Source organism: Athene noctua, chromosome 36 (genome assembly GCF_965140245.1).
Source record: "Athene noctua chromosome 36, bAthNoc1.hap1.1, whole genome shotgun sequence".
NCBI lineage: Eukaryota > Metazoa > Chordata > Aves > Strigiformes > Strigidae > Athene > Athene noctua.
In genome coordinates, this window is record NC_134072.1 from 390,484 (window position 1) to 406,811 (window position 16,328).

Genomic DNA, 16,328 nt, shown 5'->3' on the forward strand with positions numbered 1-16,328 from the left:
GAGCGGCCGCGGCTTTGCACGGCCCTGCCACAGTTTCTGGCAGCGCTGCCGGTCTCCTGCAGTGTTCTTGGGCGGGCACACGGCTGGCGGTGCGGGTGCTGCTGGTTTTGTTGCTGGTTGGGCGTGTGGGGGCTGTTTTTTTCAGGGGAGGGTGATAAGGAGCAGGCTTGAGCTGAGACTGGTTTTTGCTCGCACTCTGTACTGCCCTAGCGAGCCCCAGAAACGTGGCCTGACGTGCCACAAACGGTCTTTCCCGGGGAGAACCGAGGGATTTCTCGATGGCCGTGTGCTGCGTGGGACACCGGCCATAAGCCGGGTGGCAGGTGGCCACGGGGTTCCCAGGAAGGTTAATGATGAGAGCTCCCCGGTTTCTGGCAGTGAATCCCTTTGTTCTGCGGCTGATCCTCCGTGAGCCGAAGGGTAAGAGGGATATACGGGGCTAAACCTCAGGCTGCTGCAGAACAGTCCTAAAGGCCGTGTCCAGCCTGCAGAAAGCAGCTTGACTGCCCGGCGGCTTTGGTTGTTTTCTTTAACGGAAAACAGCAGTGCTCGGCCTGATCTTTTAGGGTCTTTTCCCAAACGTTTTCCTACTGTATTCTATTCTTTACTCCTTGCTGTTCTGTAAGGACACTGCGTGACTGGAACTTTGAGACAAAAGCCGCCTTAATGGCAGAGTCCAACCCACGTGAAGCTCAGAGGTGAGCTGTGCGCTTATTTTGCATCATCCGTGCAGGACTTGGTTCCTGCTTTGAGATCTCCCTGCCTTCACTCTGCTGAACTGCGCTTTGCGTTTCAGTAGCAGCTGCTGTCTGTAATTGTGTCTCTCTCGTTGCACAGGATTCCTGGCTGTATCAGACCGGCTGCCTGAAATAAACGTGGACTGGCAGGGTCGGTGGCTTTGTGACCATGAGGCGCCTTCTGGAGGAGGCGGTGGGGGAGCAGAGAAGGTATTAGGTGGCTGCTTTTGTTTGTTCAAAGCTCCACGGAGGTGATTTTTTCTGAAGTGGAAGAATTTGGGGAAAGTAACGTCGTGACTCTTGGGAAATACCGTGTCGAGTGCTCAGAGTGTTTTGGCCTTGGGTTTGGTTCTCTGTTCTGTCCCTACCACTTGTCCCCCAGTCTTGAGCTGCTCTTGGCTTGAGGCCTGACTTTAGGACAGTCTGGGTACTGAAGTAGGTCTGGCCGGTCCCTCGAAGCCTGTGAACTCGGGGTCTGAATTGTTTTTGCCCTTGGGAATTGTCTCTTCTGTAGTATTAGTCCAAAGATTACTGTTTTACTGCGTGTTAGTCCCGGGCATAATGGTGTTTGACCTGGCAGCAGGAGGTGGTGTAACCTGGAACAGACTCCACTGACAAATGGATCACGGACCAACAGATTGTTTCTTTCCCGCCTCAGATGGAAACTAGTTGATGTGAAGCTCTTTGTCCTTACTCAGGAAAAGGGTTTGTGGTTTTTTAGGCTCTCTCATTGAAGGTCTAGGCTGTTTCTTGCATTTTTCTTCCTTGAAGAAGGGGAGGGGGTGCCGAAGAGAAGGCTGCGTCCAGAGCTCTCTTTCCTCTCTTGCGGAAGGAACTCCAATGTTAAGCGTTGTTTCTCTGCACCGGTGTTACAACAGCACAGCCGGTCGTTTGTGTGGTCACGGGTACAGTTTGCAGTGTCGTGTTGAAAGCAAAACCGAGTCGTGTTCTGCTTCTCTGTTTGCCAGTTCCCTGCCGTGTGGTGTTGGTGGGGGGCGCTGGCAGGTTACGCTGGATTGTGGGAGAGAACCCGCGGCTTTGCTGCGCCTTGGGGCGGGGAGACGGAGCTTTGCTGCCAGCCCAGGAGCAACTGCGGGTGGGATTGGGGTAGGACCAGCTCCATTAAAACCGGCAGCTGCCAGTTCCCGGCCCCTCTCCCTCCAGCTCCCACTGACCCCCCCAGTGCCAGTGCCCCCCCGCCGTGCCCCTTCACTTCACCCCGCTCCGGCTCCCCCTTCGCCGCCGGCTCCAGCCCGCGGGTCTGCTCCTGCCTCGCCCTCAGGGAGTAGCTGGGGGCTTGGGGATTTGGCAATTTGGGGAGGGGGGAGTGTGGTCGGGGCCGTGGGAAGGGAGCCGGAGAGGAGGGGCCGTGCAGACCCCCGGGAGAAGAGGGAGGGGGGAAGGAGGCTCTAAAGGTCTCAAGTGTAACCCCTGCAAAGGGGAATCCAACCCCAAACTTCATCTGTTTGTTGCAGAGCGGAGCTGGAGCCAAGGGCTGACATCCCCCAACCCAGTGCTGCCCAGACGCTCACGGCCACGGGGTTTCTCAAACTAATTTATTGGGTATTTACTTGGGGTAGGTCCCTCCTGCGCTCCGAGCAGGAGGAGCATCACGGCTGTGAGCGGGGCAGAGGCTGCGCGGGCAGCGGGGACCCGGCTGCTGTTCAGCTCCTCACGCCGAGGGGCAGAGGAGGAGGCGCAGCCGTTCCCCGTCAGGTGCCCCACGGCCTGGAGGAGGAGGGGGAGAAGGGGCGGCCGGTCGGTTCCGGGGAGACTGTTGGAATCTTGAGGGGAAAATGGAGAACTGGGGGGCCAGTGGGATCTGGGCGGGGGCTAAGGGGGTTTTGGAGGGACCAGGGCAGAGGGGGGGAAATGGGGTTTGGAGCGGCCACAGGGGTGATTTGGGGTCTCTGGGGGTCCCAGTGGTATCTGACCCCCCCTCCGTGTGTCCCCCCTCAGCAGCTTCTGCTGCCTCAGTTGTACCCTGAGCGTGTCAGCCCTGACTGACTCCAGTACCAGTGCTGGGAGGCACTGCAGGTGCTACTGGGAGGAACTGGGAGAGGGATGGGGGTCACCAGAAGGGGTGCTGGGAGGGGACTGGAGGGCACTGGGATGCAGCTGGGGGCTACTAGGAGGGACCTGGGGGGACTGAGAGGTAACTGAGCACTGGGAGAGGACTGGAGACACTGGAAGGTGGTTGGGGGCCACTGGGAGGAGCTGGGGCAATGCTGGGAGAGACTGAGAGGTAACTGAGAGGGAGGTGTTGTAGGTGAGGTAGCTGGGAGCACTGGGATGAACTGGGGGTCACTGGTAACTGAATGTGGTGGGGGACTACTGGGAGGTGTCTGGGGGTTAAAGAGAAGGACTGGGAAGTAGCTGGGAGGGGGGGTGGGGCAGGTGGGGGTAACTGGGAGGTAACTGGGGGTGACTGGGAGCACTGGGCAGGCTCTGTACAGACCCTGATGGGCGCCCTGACCACCCAGGTGGTCCTCCAGGCCGTCGGGGTGGGGGACGGTGCTGCCACTGTCACCAGGGCCACCCTCACCTGGGTGCTGCGGGGTGAGACCCCCAAAGCCCCTTCTCACCCCAAAACCATGCATGGCCGCAGGATCCATGTTTCACCATCAAATCCCCCAATTTTACCACAAAATGTCCACGTTTGACCCCCAAATCTCCCGTTTCTGACTCCCAAATCTCCCTCTTTGGATCCCAGATTTTCCCAGTTTGACACCAAATCAGCTTCAGCATCCCCAAAATTCTTATTTTTCATCCCCAAATCTATCCTGAATCTCAAAATCCTCCATTTTTACCCCCAAATCTACACCAGCATCCCCAAGAAGTCCCCCATTTTTGCCCCCAAATTCTCTTTGGACCCCAGAATCCCCCAGGTTAACCCCAGAATGCTCGAGCAACTAACCAGTGCCCAGTCAATACCAGCCCAGCTCCCCAGTACAGGAGAGGATTTTGGTGCTGGGACAAATGGTGACGTGCCAGCTGGGCGCACGGGTGCCTTTTCATGCCCTGAGGTGCCTCGGGAGGGGCAGGATGGGCTAAAGCTTCCCTCCTCCTCCTCCTCCTCCTCCTCCTCCTCCTCCTCCTATCTGGGCTGGATGTGGGTGCGCGGTCCTGGGGGCAGCGGTAGAGGCCGGGGGGGACACTGCTCAGCACACTCAGGGGGGTCCCCGTGGGAAGGACGCTATGGAGTCCCAGCGGCTTGTGGCTGCAGCTTTATTTAAAAAACTCATTATTCCAGTACGGCCTTTTTCCAGAGCGTTCTGTCGCTCGGAGGCTCAGCAGAGCCAGCAGCACAGCGACCGCAGGCTCCATCTTGATGTCAGACTCTGCTCTGTGGTCAGGCTGGAGACGGTCTCGGCTGCCAGGGCCCTGACGGAGAGTTCCGAGTCTTTCCTCAAGGGCAGGAGCGCTGCGAGAGAAGGGAGCAGAGCAGCCGTGAGCCCCCAGTGCCCGCAGGGACCCCCAGGGCCCCCCCAGCCCATGCCAGCCCCAGCCATCTCCTTCCCTGCCAGGAGGAGCCGGTGAGACACCCGGAGCGGCTGAAGCTGCTGCTCAGGAGTGACCCGTGTGCCCCCGGCACACAGAGGGGCTCAGGACTGGGCCAGGCCACAGAGTCATTTTTTTGTTTGCTGTTCGAGCTGGTCTAGAGTTGTGTGTGGCCTCAGCGAGCCCGTGTATTGATCTGAGCATCCCAGCGTGGAGTCTGGACATCATCAGCCTCCTGGCAAGGGGCAGGACAGAGACGGCTGTCCTTCCCCCACAGATTCCCTTCCTTTTTGGTGAGGAAACAAAATTCCTCCAATTTCAAGACCTTACTAAAGAGATATGCTAACCTATGTGTTAAGACACAAACAACTTTCTGAAACTGCTCGTCTGCCCCTGGAGCATTTTCCTGCCCAGGCTGTCCCCTACTCACTGTTGCAGATCTGCCACACCCTCTCCTGGCTGAGGGTACTCCGGCGCCGCACAGCAAGACCTGGGGCACAGAACTAATGTCAGAGCTCTGCTCCCCCTGGGCAGGGCTGTCCCCCGGCAAGGACAGCACCCGAGGGCTCTGGGACCCATCAAGGCCCCCAGCGAGCCCACCAGTGGGGACTGGGGCTGGGTGGCCCGAAATGGGTCCGGGGACTCACCGATGAACCTGACGGCCGCCTCCCGCACGGTGGCCTGAGGGTTCTCCACGTAGGGCAGGCTCTGGCGCAGATACTCGTCCACGCTGTTCCTCTTGTGCGTTATCTGAGGGAGCACAAGGGCACGGGGCTGGTACGGACCCTCCGCAGCCGTCCGGACCAGTCCCTCCCGCCAGCACCCCCGCTCCCTCCCAGTGACTCCCGTCTCCCAGCCGGGAGCCCCGTGGGGCTGGGGCCAGAGAGAGCCGCAGGCAGAGGGGGCTGGGGGTGCCGAGACCCCTCCGTCCCGCTGCCAGGGCCCAGCTGGGCCGGGCTCTCCTGGAGAAGAGCCCCTGGGGGCTGCGTGCTGGAGGGCAGGGAAGGAGGCTGCAGCTGGAGCAGCGGGGCTGGGGCAGGGCGGCGATGCAGAGCGGCACAGCCCCCCCAGGCACGGCTGCAGCCCCCGTCCAGCCCGGCCCGGGGGTTTGGGGGGTGTCCTCACCAAGCAGTCTCCGATCAGGTGCGTCTGCCCCGTCTCGGCCGCGGAGCTGAGCCTCCTCCAGCCCAGGAAGTCTCCACAGGCGCTGAGGGTGTCCCAGGAAGCCTGCGGAGAAGGAGAGGCTGGGAGATGGCACCAGAGCCCAGGGAAGGAGAGCTGGCATCCTCCTGCTCTGAGCCTGGCTTTGAGCTGGGGGCACGGGGTGATCCCGGGATTGGCTCCCCTTCATTGCTGGGGCCATCCCGCGCTCTGGGAGCCGGCCCCGACTGAGCAGGGAACTGTCTGTGCCAGGTTCTCTGGCCCTGCTCGTGCTGGGGCTGCAGGGACCCTTCCTGTGGGCCGGGGCGACGCCACCTCCCCCTCCAGCTCTGCAGCACTGGGACCAGTGCAGCGGGACCCCGCGGTGACACACGTTCCCATTGTCCCTCAGGCCCAGGCCACCCCCATGGTGTCAGCACGCCCCTCCCCGCGACACCACTCGCTGTCACTGCACCTTGGCCACGCTCTCGACCTGGTCGCTGGTATGGAAGTACAGTGGGATCAGGTTACTCTGCACTGTCTTCACCATTTTTTTCTTGTTTCTCCCCACTGCAGTCTTCATGATATCTCTGAAGAGGCTGATGGAGAGCTCCCGCACCCGGCTGCACTCCTGGCAGGGAGGAGGACAGAGGCAGCTCAGCACCAGCTGCTCCTCGCCCACGGGGAGCAGGGGCGTTAGCGTGGCCGGCGGAGAGGAGCTGCTCCGGGGTCGGATCCTGAACCAGGAGCCGTCGGCCAGTCCCGCAGCTGCGGCTCAACGACCCCGGAGCCCTGAAAGGCCGCGGAAGAGGAGCGGGGAGGGGAAGAGCCCCCAAAGGCTACGCAAGAGGAGTAAGGGGGGAGCCCTGCCCAAATGCTTCCCGCATGGCCGCGCTCAAAGGCAGCCACATTGCAGCCATCGCCTCGGCTCAGGCTCCCATGGCAGCCTTACATCATCGAAGAGGGGCAGGAGCTTCTCCACCAGCTTCGGGGAGATGAGATCGGCCTCCTCCCTCTTCATGTGACCCATCACGTTGATGAACAACACCAGAGCCTTGCTCTTGACATCGGCGTTGGCGTCCGTCAGGGTCTCCAGTATGTCTGGCAGCAGCACTGACATTTTTCTGGCCTGTACGAAACACACCGTTGCCTGTTTGTGAAGCGGTGAAAGACGCCCCCCACCGCCCCAGCCCCCGGGTGCCGATGTGGCTCCCCTTGCCGACCCCCCACTCACCGTTCCAGGTGTTTTCGAGAGCATGACGAGGCCCGTGAGCACCAGCGAGAGCATCACCGGGCTGGGACGCCTCAGGTACCTCTGGGTTTCATAGAGGGCAGCAAAATCTGCCTCATGAATGTCAGTGCAGAGCAGGAGCTAAAATGGAGACAGTGGTGAGACCAGCAGAGCTGCAGGGCTCCCTCGCCCCCCACCAGCACGCTCCATGGCAAGGGTCTCCTCTCCCCCTGCGGCCACCTCAGAGTCCCCACGTCTCTGACCCAGGACCAGCAACCGCCTTGACTCTGGTTTCTGCCCCTTCCCGGGGTCTCCAGGCTGCGGAGCTGGGCAGGGGGATGCAGGCAGGGGGGAGGGCAGAGGCTGCCTGTGCCGGGACAGGCTTGGTGGGGCCAAACCAGCGTGGGGTGGGCCCGAGCGTGTGGCACAGGGGTCTGGCTGGTGCTGAGCAGGGGAAGGAGGAGGAGGAGGAAGGCAGAGCGCTGGGGCTGGGCGTGGGTCACTCACAATCATGGGGTAGATGCAGGCGTCCTCCGTGGCAGAGCTGAACACCCTGCGCAGCCGCCGGTCCTGCAGCACGTCGACCAGCTGCAACAAGACGCTCCACAAAGCCCAGCGCACGGAGATCAGCACCTCCCACATGGCCATGGCCGCCCTGCGGAGCCAGAGCCAACTCGCTCAGCAGAGCTGCCTCGGTTCCTCCGGAGCCCGGCCCTGCCCACCCCCTCATTTCGGGGTGCCCGCGGAGGCAGAGGGGGGTGAGGTTCTGTTCCCGTGGGGCAGGGGCTCTGCTTGGGCCGGCTCTGGCTGCAGGGGGAAGCGTGGTGGGATGGAGAGCCCTGCCCCTCGGGGATAGATATCCTGCAGTTTTCCGTGGGTCTGGCAGCCGGAGAGTCTCTGGGCCACTCTCCCCCTGGGGAACGAGCCCTCAAGGCTCTCGGGGCCGGTACCTGTCACACGTTGGAGAGATCCTCAAGAGGCTCCTGACCGTCTCCCTGGGGCTCCAGTCTGTCAACACCAGCAGCAGTGAGTCCAGGCTCTTGCGGGCTGGCTCCGTGCGGACGTGCTCCACATATTTGTGGATGTATCTCATGATTTCTAGCACCTGGAGGGGACATGGGTAAGGATGGTGCTGCCGTTCCCACCCCTCCCTGCTGCCTTGAAATGGTTTGGGGTGCCTGAGAGAGCCGGGTTAGGGCAGGAGGGAAGAACAAGGCTTGACACGTCTTGACACAGGAGGACGGTCCAGCCACGGGGCACTTACATCCGCCAGCCAGGACGCGGGGTCCCTCACGGCCATGTACACGACATCTATGCCCTTCTGCCTGTCCTGGACATCGTCTGACGTCAAGGCCTCGATGGCCACGAGGAGAATGTCCGTCCTCTGAGAAGGCCGGAGGTATTTGCCAAACACCTACGGGAAGAGGGATGGGGGGAAGACGTGTCACTCTGAGCACGCCGACGGTGCTGCACGGCTGATCAGCTCAACCGTCCCTGGGTCCCTTTGCTCGCACAAGCTGATGCCACGGACAAGGGTCCCTGCGAGGGGGGAGCTCATTACCTTTGTCATGTCGCTGCTGTCAAGCCAAGAAAGCAACGAGGTGCTCTCAGAATCGCACCCTGGTTGGAGCTCTGTGAGCTCTGGCTCCTCCTCCGGCAGTGTCTCGCCTACAGGGAAACAGGGAAGAGTCGGTAGGACACGCCACCCTCGCCAACGAGCCTCCCGGGCGGCGAAGAGCTTTAAATGGCCCCACGCCGAGGGAACGGGGTCCCGGCATCGAGCCCGCCCCGGGGAGCCGTCTACTCACCCATCTGCAGGGGCTGGACCATGGACACCTCGTGGGGCTCTGGAGGAGAGCTGCTCTCCTGGGGAGCCTCCACCTCCTCCCAAACCACCCTGGGGCTGCTGGGGGGTCTCTCTGCCATCTTCAAAAATGGAGGGAAGTGGTTGAGGGACCGGGGGGGGTTCAGCTTAAACGCCGGGGGCGGTGGGGAAAGACAGGCTGTGCTCAGGCGTCTCCTCGCTGCGCTCCTGCCCTGTCCCTTCCCCGACTTGTCAGACCCTGCGGGGCTGCGCTGCTCAGATACGGTGCCGGGGGTGACACGGAGCGATGTCACAAAGGGGTCACATTGTGACGCGTCACCCAGGCCGGGCGGGGCAGGGGTTCCCCTGCGGGGGATGGGGACCATGGGCCATGGCTGCTCTCGAGGTGCCCCCAGGCCCCCACCATGTCCCCTCAGCGCCTTCCTGTACCCCCCGGCTGGTCCCAGAGGGTTCACACACCCCGGCACAGCCCCCGGGCCTTCTGCTTTGGTCGCGACAGAAACACTCCAGCCTGCCCCGACTCTCCCTGGCGGTCACCTGAGGCGTTTGCTCGCCCCTGTCCTGTTCTCTCCCGCACTCGCAGAGTAGCTTTAATCTGCTACAAGAGTGTCCTGGGTTCAGCTGGGATAGAGTTCATTTTCTCCAGCTGGGAGGGGCACAGCCGGAGTGCCAGGCCCAGAGTGGCCATTGGAGTGTTCCCCATCCCGTGACGTTATGCTCAGGATACAAAGCAGGTGCGCTCTCTCCTGCTTCCAGTTTTCTGACGGCGGGAGGATCTCCGTTCTGTCGGGGTCGCTGGCCGGGAGCGGGCTGGGTATCGGTCGGTGGGTGCTGAGCAATCGCCTTGTGCATCACCCATCTGTACTTTCTATTATTGTGTTTTATTACAATCCCTAAACTGGTGGGTTTTAATCTCAACCTACGATCTTTCCTTGTGTCCCTCCACTCTCTTCCCCCGTTCCCCCGACGGGGGGAGGGTGACCGAGCGCTGCGTGGTGTTTGGCTCCGACCGAGTTCAAACCACCAGAGTCCTTTTTGGGGCCCAGCGAGGGGCTCGAAGGGTCGAGATAACGGCAGATGGGGTCAGGGTGTCATAACCATTGGTTAAAGCATTCATTACATTGGCTTATCAATTGCTGGGCATAATGTCCATCACTTGGCGCCTTAAAATTTCATCACCTCATTTGCTGTCTATCGTCCCCCTGCTGCTGCTCACCGCCCGTGGGAGCTGGGTTAAGATTTTTGTTCTGCTGAGCTGCGTAACATTGATCGGAGGCGCGATGAAGTTGTCAGTCCTGAGGCTACTTACAACTGTGTTTGAGAACTCGGGGAATTTTGAATATCCAACTAACGTGGTCATCTTACTGCTGAGAGCCAGTGTGTTCCCACGTGTGGTTCAGGCTTTGTTCAGGGTTAAGCAGCTATTGAAGAGCATCACCCGGAGATCTACCCCAAGGCTGGAGAATTATTTGTGGCTGGGGGTGTGTCAAAATCCTATTAAAAACCCCCCAGGGGTTGAGAAGCTTCTGGAGAGCGCTGCGGGTTCGCTTTGTCCGAGCTGTTCCTGTTAGTGGAGAGTGAGAGAGACCTGGCACGAGGCCCTCGGTGACCTTCCCTTGCAGGGGCTGTCACAGGGAGACTCTGTGGTTCAGAGCTCCGGGGCCTCCCTGGCAACTGTTTTAAGCCTTTCTGTGTCTCAGGGCTTTGAGATGAGGTCAAACAGGAGCTCAGCTGTGGGGCTGCCCGATGAGTTTCCTGCTCAAAGCCTGCAATTAATTTCTTTGTCGTGACTTCGCAGGGCTTTGTGTGCGGGGCAGTGCCGGCGCTGCTCAGGTGTTCTTTACCCATGAAGCGAAACAAACTTAGAAAGAGAGTTTTTGAACTCCCGGTGACCTTTGCAAGTGTCACTTCTTTTTGCCAAGGGAATCCCACAGAGGACAGAGGATTATGCCCCACGCTGTCCCCCTGCCCCCCAGGCGCTCACCTTCGGCCCCAGCCCGGTGCCCACGGCCACGTCCCCTGGCACCACCACTGTCCCCAGCGTCCAGCCTGTGGCCAAACTGGTGTTGGTGGCACCTGCGATCCCCAGTGTCACTGTCAGCGGCAGCGTCCAGCAGGACAGCGTGGTGTCCCTGCCCCAGCAGTGACACCCCCATGGGTGCCCCCACCCCAGGACCCCAACTGTCCCCCTCAGCCCCCACCTCCCCCACCGTCCCTCCCCAGTCGGAGCGTGGGACAGTCCACAAGCACCCCCCTCCTCTGCTGGGAAAGCCAGCAGGACCTCTGGGTGGGGGCACAGTGCCCCCGGTCTGCCCAGTGACCCTACTGGGACCCTGGTGCTGGGGACAGGGGGTGGCCTGGGGCTTCCCCCAATGTCCCTGTATCACCCCCGGGTATCCTGGGACCTCTCTATGGAGACAGGGGGTGTCCTGGGGGTTCTCTGCTGTCCCTCTGTGCCCCGCATTGTTCCCAAGTACCCAGGACCTCTCTGTGGGGATGGGGGTTTGCTTGAGGGTCCCCCAGTGTCCCTCCCAGTGTCTCCCAGTCTCCTGGCACCCCTCTATGGGTCAGGGGATGTCCTGGGTGTCTCCAGTGTCCTCAAGTGCGTGGGGGTGCAGCGTCACCATGTGACTTGGAGGTCCCCACGTGTTCCTTGGACCCCTGTATGGGGATGGGGGGTGGCCTGGGAGTGCCCCACTGTCCCCGTGGCCCCTCCCAGTGTCCCGTGATGCCTCTATGGTGAACAAAGAGGGTGGCTTGGGGGTGCCCAGAGTGTCCGTGGATGTCCCCCACTTTCCCCATTTCCCTTTCCCAATACCTCCCAGTGCCCCCCAGTGAGCTTGGTAGGACCCCTTGGGGTGGGGGATACCGGGGTGTGACCTGGGTGCCCCTCGATGTCCACCAAGGGCCCTGGGTCCCCCTTCCTGGGCTGCCCCCCCCGGGGACCCCCTGTTAATACCTGCACCCGCGCGCTGTTAATAACCCAATGAACTCCCAGTGCCCCGCAGCCGCCCAGTGCCCCGCAGTGCAGCCCTGTCCCTCCGCGTCCTGGGGCTCTTGCACCCACGCCGGGGCTCTGCACTTGTGCAAACGGGGCTTTGCACAAGTCCAGGGCATTGCCCCCGCATTTGCCCCAGCCCCAGACATGGCACGTGGGTTTGTACAAGCCTGAGCTTCGCACAGGCCTTTGCACAAGCGCTGAACTTTGCACAGGCGTTTGTACAAGTCCCAAACGTTGCACGAGCCTTTCCCCAGGCCAAAGCTCGCACAAGCCCCTGAGAAGGGGAGGGCTTGGCTTTCTGGGCCTTCGCAGCTCCCAGCATTTTTGTCACCATTCCTTGTCCTCATCTTCCTTCTCCACCCCATCCTCCTCCATCTTCCCCTAAAAGCTCGCACAAGCCTTTACACAAGCCCCAACCTTTGCACACCCACTGGCACAAGCCCCACCATTATCCGACCCTTTGCCCCCTCCCTGCCCAGGGGAGGGCAGGGCTCGGGGTGGGACCAGCTCCATTAAAACCAGCAGTTGCCAGTTCCCGGCCCCTCTCCCTCCAGCTCCCACTGACCCCCCCAGTGCCAGTGCCCCCCGCCGTGCCCCTTCACTTCACCCCGCTCCGGCTCCCCCTTCGCCGCCGGCTCCAGCCCGCGGGTCTGCTCCTGCCTCGCCCTCAGGGAGTAGCTGGGGGCTTGGGGATTTGGCAATTTGGGGAGGGGGGAGTGTGGTCGGGGCCGTGGGAAGGGAGCCGGGGAGGAGGGGCCGTGCAGACCCCCGGGAGAAGAGGGAGGAGGGAAGGAGGCTCTAAAGGTCTCAAGTGTAACCCCTGCGAAGGGGAATCCAACCCCAAACTTCATCTGTTTGTTGCAGAGCGGAGCTGGAGCCAAGGGCTGACATCCCCCAACCCAGTGCTGCCCAGACGCTCACGGCCACGGGGTTTCTTGACACAACCTCACTTCTGGCAATTTATCTATTTATTTACAATAATATAATATTTCTCTGGGGTATTTAGGGACCCCCTCACGCGCCTCCGAGCTGGAGGAGCATCCCGGCGGAGCGGGGCAGAGGCTGCGCGGGCAGCGGGGACCCGGCTGCCGTTCAGCTGCTCCCGGGGCAGAGGCGGCGGCGCAGCACGTTCCCCGTCAGGAGCTCCCGGGGGTGCAGCAGCGCGTCGCCGGCAGATCCCCCGCGGTGCCCAGCGCTGGCGGACGCTGTGCCCGAGGGGTGGGCTCGGGGGCGCGAGCAGCGGGCGCTTGCGGATCTTCGTCTGGGGGCACTCGTAGGCGCTGCCCCGGCCCGAGGCTGGACGCGGCCCCGTCAGGAAGGAGTTCTTGGGCCGGGCTTGCTTGGCAGGCGCAGCGGAGCTCCCCGCCTTCTCCAGAGTCTTGTCTGCACGCAGAGTGGCACCGGGCTCTGCTCTGCCCTCGCAGTCTTCCTCCCGCTCTCTCCGCTCCTCGGCGTCGCTGGCGCTTCACCGCTGGCTGCCGCTGTCGCCGTCAGCGCTGCTCTGCCTGCGCAGCCGGCGGAGCCCCAAGAGCAGGAAAAGGGCTTCGGCGGGGGCCCAGAGCCACCAGTGCCGGCCGGCAGCGAGGAGCACGCCTTCCGCAGCGAAGCTGCACCGCTCCTGCCTCCTCTGCGCCATCTTTGTCAGCAGGCTGGTCACCTCCTGCCTCAGCTGCTCCTGACGCTGCTGCAGGAGCTCTTGCATGTCCGCATCCTCCTGGTCACCCTCCCTCAGAGAGTATCGCGCGACGCTCAGCAGGGTCAGGATGCAGATGATGCCCACAGCCATGGTCTGCAGGAGGAGGAGGAGGGAGAGAAGGGGCTCAGTGGGGCTGGCTGGGAGGGAGGTGGCGGCTGGGGCAGCAGGGGAGAACGTGCCGGGGCTGGGGCCGGCTGGGAGAGGGGCCGAGGGAGCTGGGAGGCACTAAGGGTGAGGGCGGTGAGCGCTGCAGGGACGGGGACGTCTCCCCGCAGCCCCCGGGCACTGGCCGTGGCTGGCAGCCCCCGCAGCCCTGCGCCCAGCCCCGAGGGCGGCACCTGCCCTGCCCCAGGTGCTCCCCGCAGCGGCTGCGCCCTCACCCCGGCTGGAGAAACCCCCCTCGGGGGCCAAAGCTTCTGCCCCGGCCTTCGGCCGGCCCAGCCTTCCCCCCGCCGCCCTCACTCGCCGCTGGCCCGAGCCAGACTGCAGCGGGTGCTGCCGCCTGGCACCCTGGTGACACCCTCGGGGACTTCTCCTCTCTGCTGTCACGGGCGCCAGAGCCCCACGGGGACACCCGCCGCTTGGGCCACGGCCACTGCCCCTGGCTCTGCAGCCCCTGCAGCGGGCACAGCACAACCCCCCTGGCAGGACAGAGCTCCCGGGTCACTCAACCTCCCCGGGCAGCAGCGGGGCAGCACCAGGGCGGCCCTGCCTTGCCCAGGGAGCTCCACGGCCCCGCCTGAGCCCCGAGCTCGGGCTCCCAGCTCCCCCCATGGCCCAGCCCCACCAGCAGCACCCACCGCAGCAGCACCCGGGAGCCTTTGGGGACAAGGTCTTTCTTCACAAACGCTACCTGAGGCTGGCATCAGGCTGCAGAGCACAGTGAGACGGCTCTGTACCCTCACAACACGGAGTCAGGCTTTGGAAATGACACTTTGAGACCCCCCAAAGGAGGCTTTGGGCCCTAGAAATGAGGCTGTAATTCCTCAGAAACAATGAACCCTTGGGCCCTACAATGAGGCTTGCCGCCCTGCAAATGAAGCTTGAGTTCCTGAAATTGAGGCGTTGAACAATAAAGATGAGGCTTTGAGACCCAAAATGAGGTTTTGTTCCCTGAAGTGGGTTTTGAGGATTAAATCGAGGATTTGTGCCCTACAATTGATGCTTTGGACTCTAAAGAGAAGACTCTGGAAACCAAAAATGATGCTTTGGGCCATAAACAGAGGCTTGGGACTCTCTAAATGTAGATTTTGACTGTGAAGAACTGGCTTTGTCCCTACAAATGAGAGTTTAGAGCCTTACAATGAAGCTTTGGGCCTTTAAAATAAGAGTACAAAAACAACACTTTGAGCTGTAGAAGGGAGTTTGAACCCCAGAAATGAGAATTTGGACCCTGAAGTTGAAGCTTTGAGCCCTATAAATGAAGGCCTGGAAACCAAACTGAGGCGTCTCCGGACTCTGAAGTGACCTTTAGTGTCTTCACGTGAGGTTCAGACACAAAAACTGAGGCTTTGGCAATGAAAACTGAGGCTTTGCCACTGAAGAATAAGCGTCAGACGCAATTTTCAGATGCCCCTGATCAGGAGAGTGATGGAGGCGAGTGTGTCAGTGCCCGTGTTTCTTCTGTCTAGCAAGGAAGAAAATGTGTGTAAAAAAATAAAAAATCTTTTCCCCACAGCAGCAACTTTTCTTCTTTTTAGCATTGTTTAGGCAGCAATAAACCAGCATGCAGTGAAGAAATAATTAATTAAAGAAATGAGTCACAGGTCCCGGCCCCTCCTGGTTGTCACAGGGGCTGTTCTTCATGCTCCCTTGCCTTACCCACTGCCCCTTCTTCCACCTCCACCCACCCTTTGACAGATCTCTCTTCTAATTTTCCTTGGGGTGATTTCCCTGGAATTCCTCACCAGGGCATGCAGACACGTGTTAGGGCGAGTGGATCCTGGTGGGAATTACAGCTGCTGTTTGCAGATCGCGCTGTGGACCCCTGCTGGGGCAGCGGCCACCAAAGGCCACCCCCACCCCGGAGAGGGAGCACCTCTTGTCCGTGGGGAGCGAGCTGGGCGCTCCTCACGCCCCCCCAGCCCGGCACACGGGCTCCTCTCCCCGCTCTGTCCCCTCTGTCCTCTCTTTCCCTCTTCCGTCCTTCCCTTTCTGCAGCCCTCGCTTCTCCTCTGTCTCTTCCCCCCTATCACCCCCTCTCTGTCCCTGCTCAGAAACTTCCTTCACCCCCCCGCTACCGCGTTCTCCCAACACCAGAGCGAAATGCGGGAAGAATTTCTTCACCGTGAGGGCTGTCGGGCACGGGGACAGGCTGCCCAGGGAGGTGGTGGCGTCCCCAGCCCTGGGGGTATTTAGAAGACGTGCAGACGTGGCGCTCAGGACGCGGTTTGGGGGGGGGGCTCGCCAGTGGTGGGTTCACGGCCGGACTCGGTGACATTAAAGGTTTTTTTGAACCGGAACCGGAATTCTTCTGATTCACCGATTCTATTCATTCTCTATTGCTGTCTTGTACCCAGTAAGGGAGCGCTACTGCTGGTACCTGAAGTGATTTTTTTTTTTTTTTTTTTTTTTTTTCTGAGAAGGCAAAATTGCCACTTGGTGTCGTGGTTTAACCCAGACTGGCGTGCGTCTGTGGGATGCAGCAGGTCACTGACTGTGTCCTGGACTGCGGGGGGTCATTCTCCCAGTCTCTGTCTTCTGGCTGCGGAGGCTGGATTCCCTCAGGACAACTGGTCTTGTTTCTAAAGCCTGAGGCAAAGGCGGCATTAAGCCCCTCAGCCTTCTCCTCATCACTGGTTACCACGTTTCCTCCTGCGTCTGGCAGGGGATGGAGACTCTCCCTGGACTCGCTTTTGCTACTGACATACTTACAGAATCATTTCTTGTTATCCTTGATAGCTGAGGCCAAATTAATTTCCAGCTGGGATTTGGACCTCCTAATTCCCACCCCGCACAGCCTCACAGCCTCTCTGTAATCACTGTGAGTGGCTAGCCCCTTCTTCCAAAGGCTGTAAAACTCTCCTTTTCTCCCCGAGTTGCAGCCAGAGCTCCCTGTTCAGCCAGGGTGGTCTCCTCTGGCGTCGGCTTCTCTTAGAGCACCTGGGGACCGCCTGCTCCTGAGCCATTAACACTTCCTTCTTAGAGAGCGCCCAGCCCTCCTGGGCCCCTGTACCCTTCAGGATCGTCTCCCAGGG

General features: G+C 61.1%; 2 protein-coding genes across 2 annotated transcripts; both read right to left on the minus strand.

Annotated features, from left to right (window-relative positions):
• Positions 1-4,747: 4,747 nt before the first annotated feature.
• LOC141972838 (maestro heat-like repeat-containing protein family member 7) lies at positions 4,748-6,255 on the minus strand. Its single transcript, XM_074930875.1, has 4 exons — positions 5,854-6,255; positions 5,364-5,465; positions 4,806-4,988; positions 4,748-4,774 (listed from the first exon to the last, which is right to left on the minus strand). The coding sequence occupies exons 1-4, from the start codon at positions 5,959-5,961 to the stop codon at positions 4,748-4,750; spliced, it is 420 nt and encodes a 139-aa protein (XP_074786976.1). The 5' UTR covers positions 5,962-6,255.
• Positions 6,256-6,273: 18 nt separating this feature from the next.
• On the minus strand, positions 6,274-10,455 carry LOC141972839 (uncharacterized). Its single transcript, XM_074930876.1, has 8 exons — positions 8,418-10,455; positions 8,171-8,277; positions 7,874-8,023; positions 7,560-7,714; positions 7,117-7,264; positions 6,613-6,750; positions 6,361-6,507; positions 6,274-6,312 (listed from the first exon to the last, which is right to left on the minus strand). The coding sequence occupies exons 1-8, from the start codon at positions 8,797-8,799 to the stop codon at positions 6,274-6,276; spliced, it is 1,266 nt and encodes a 421-aa protein (XP_074786977.1). The 5' UTR covers positions 8,800-10,455.
• Positions 10,456-16,328: the final 5,873 nt, after the last annotated feature.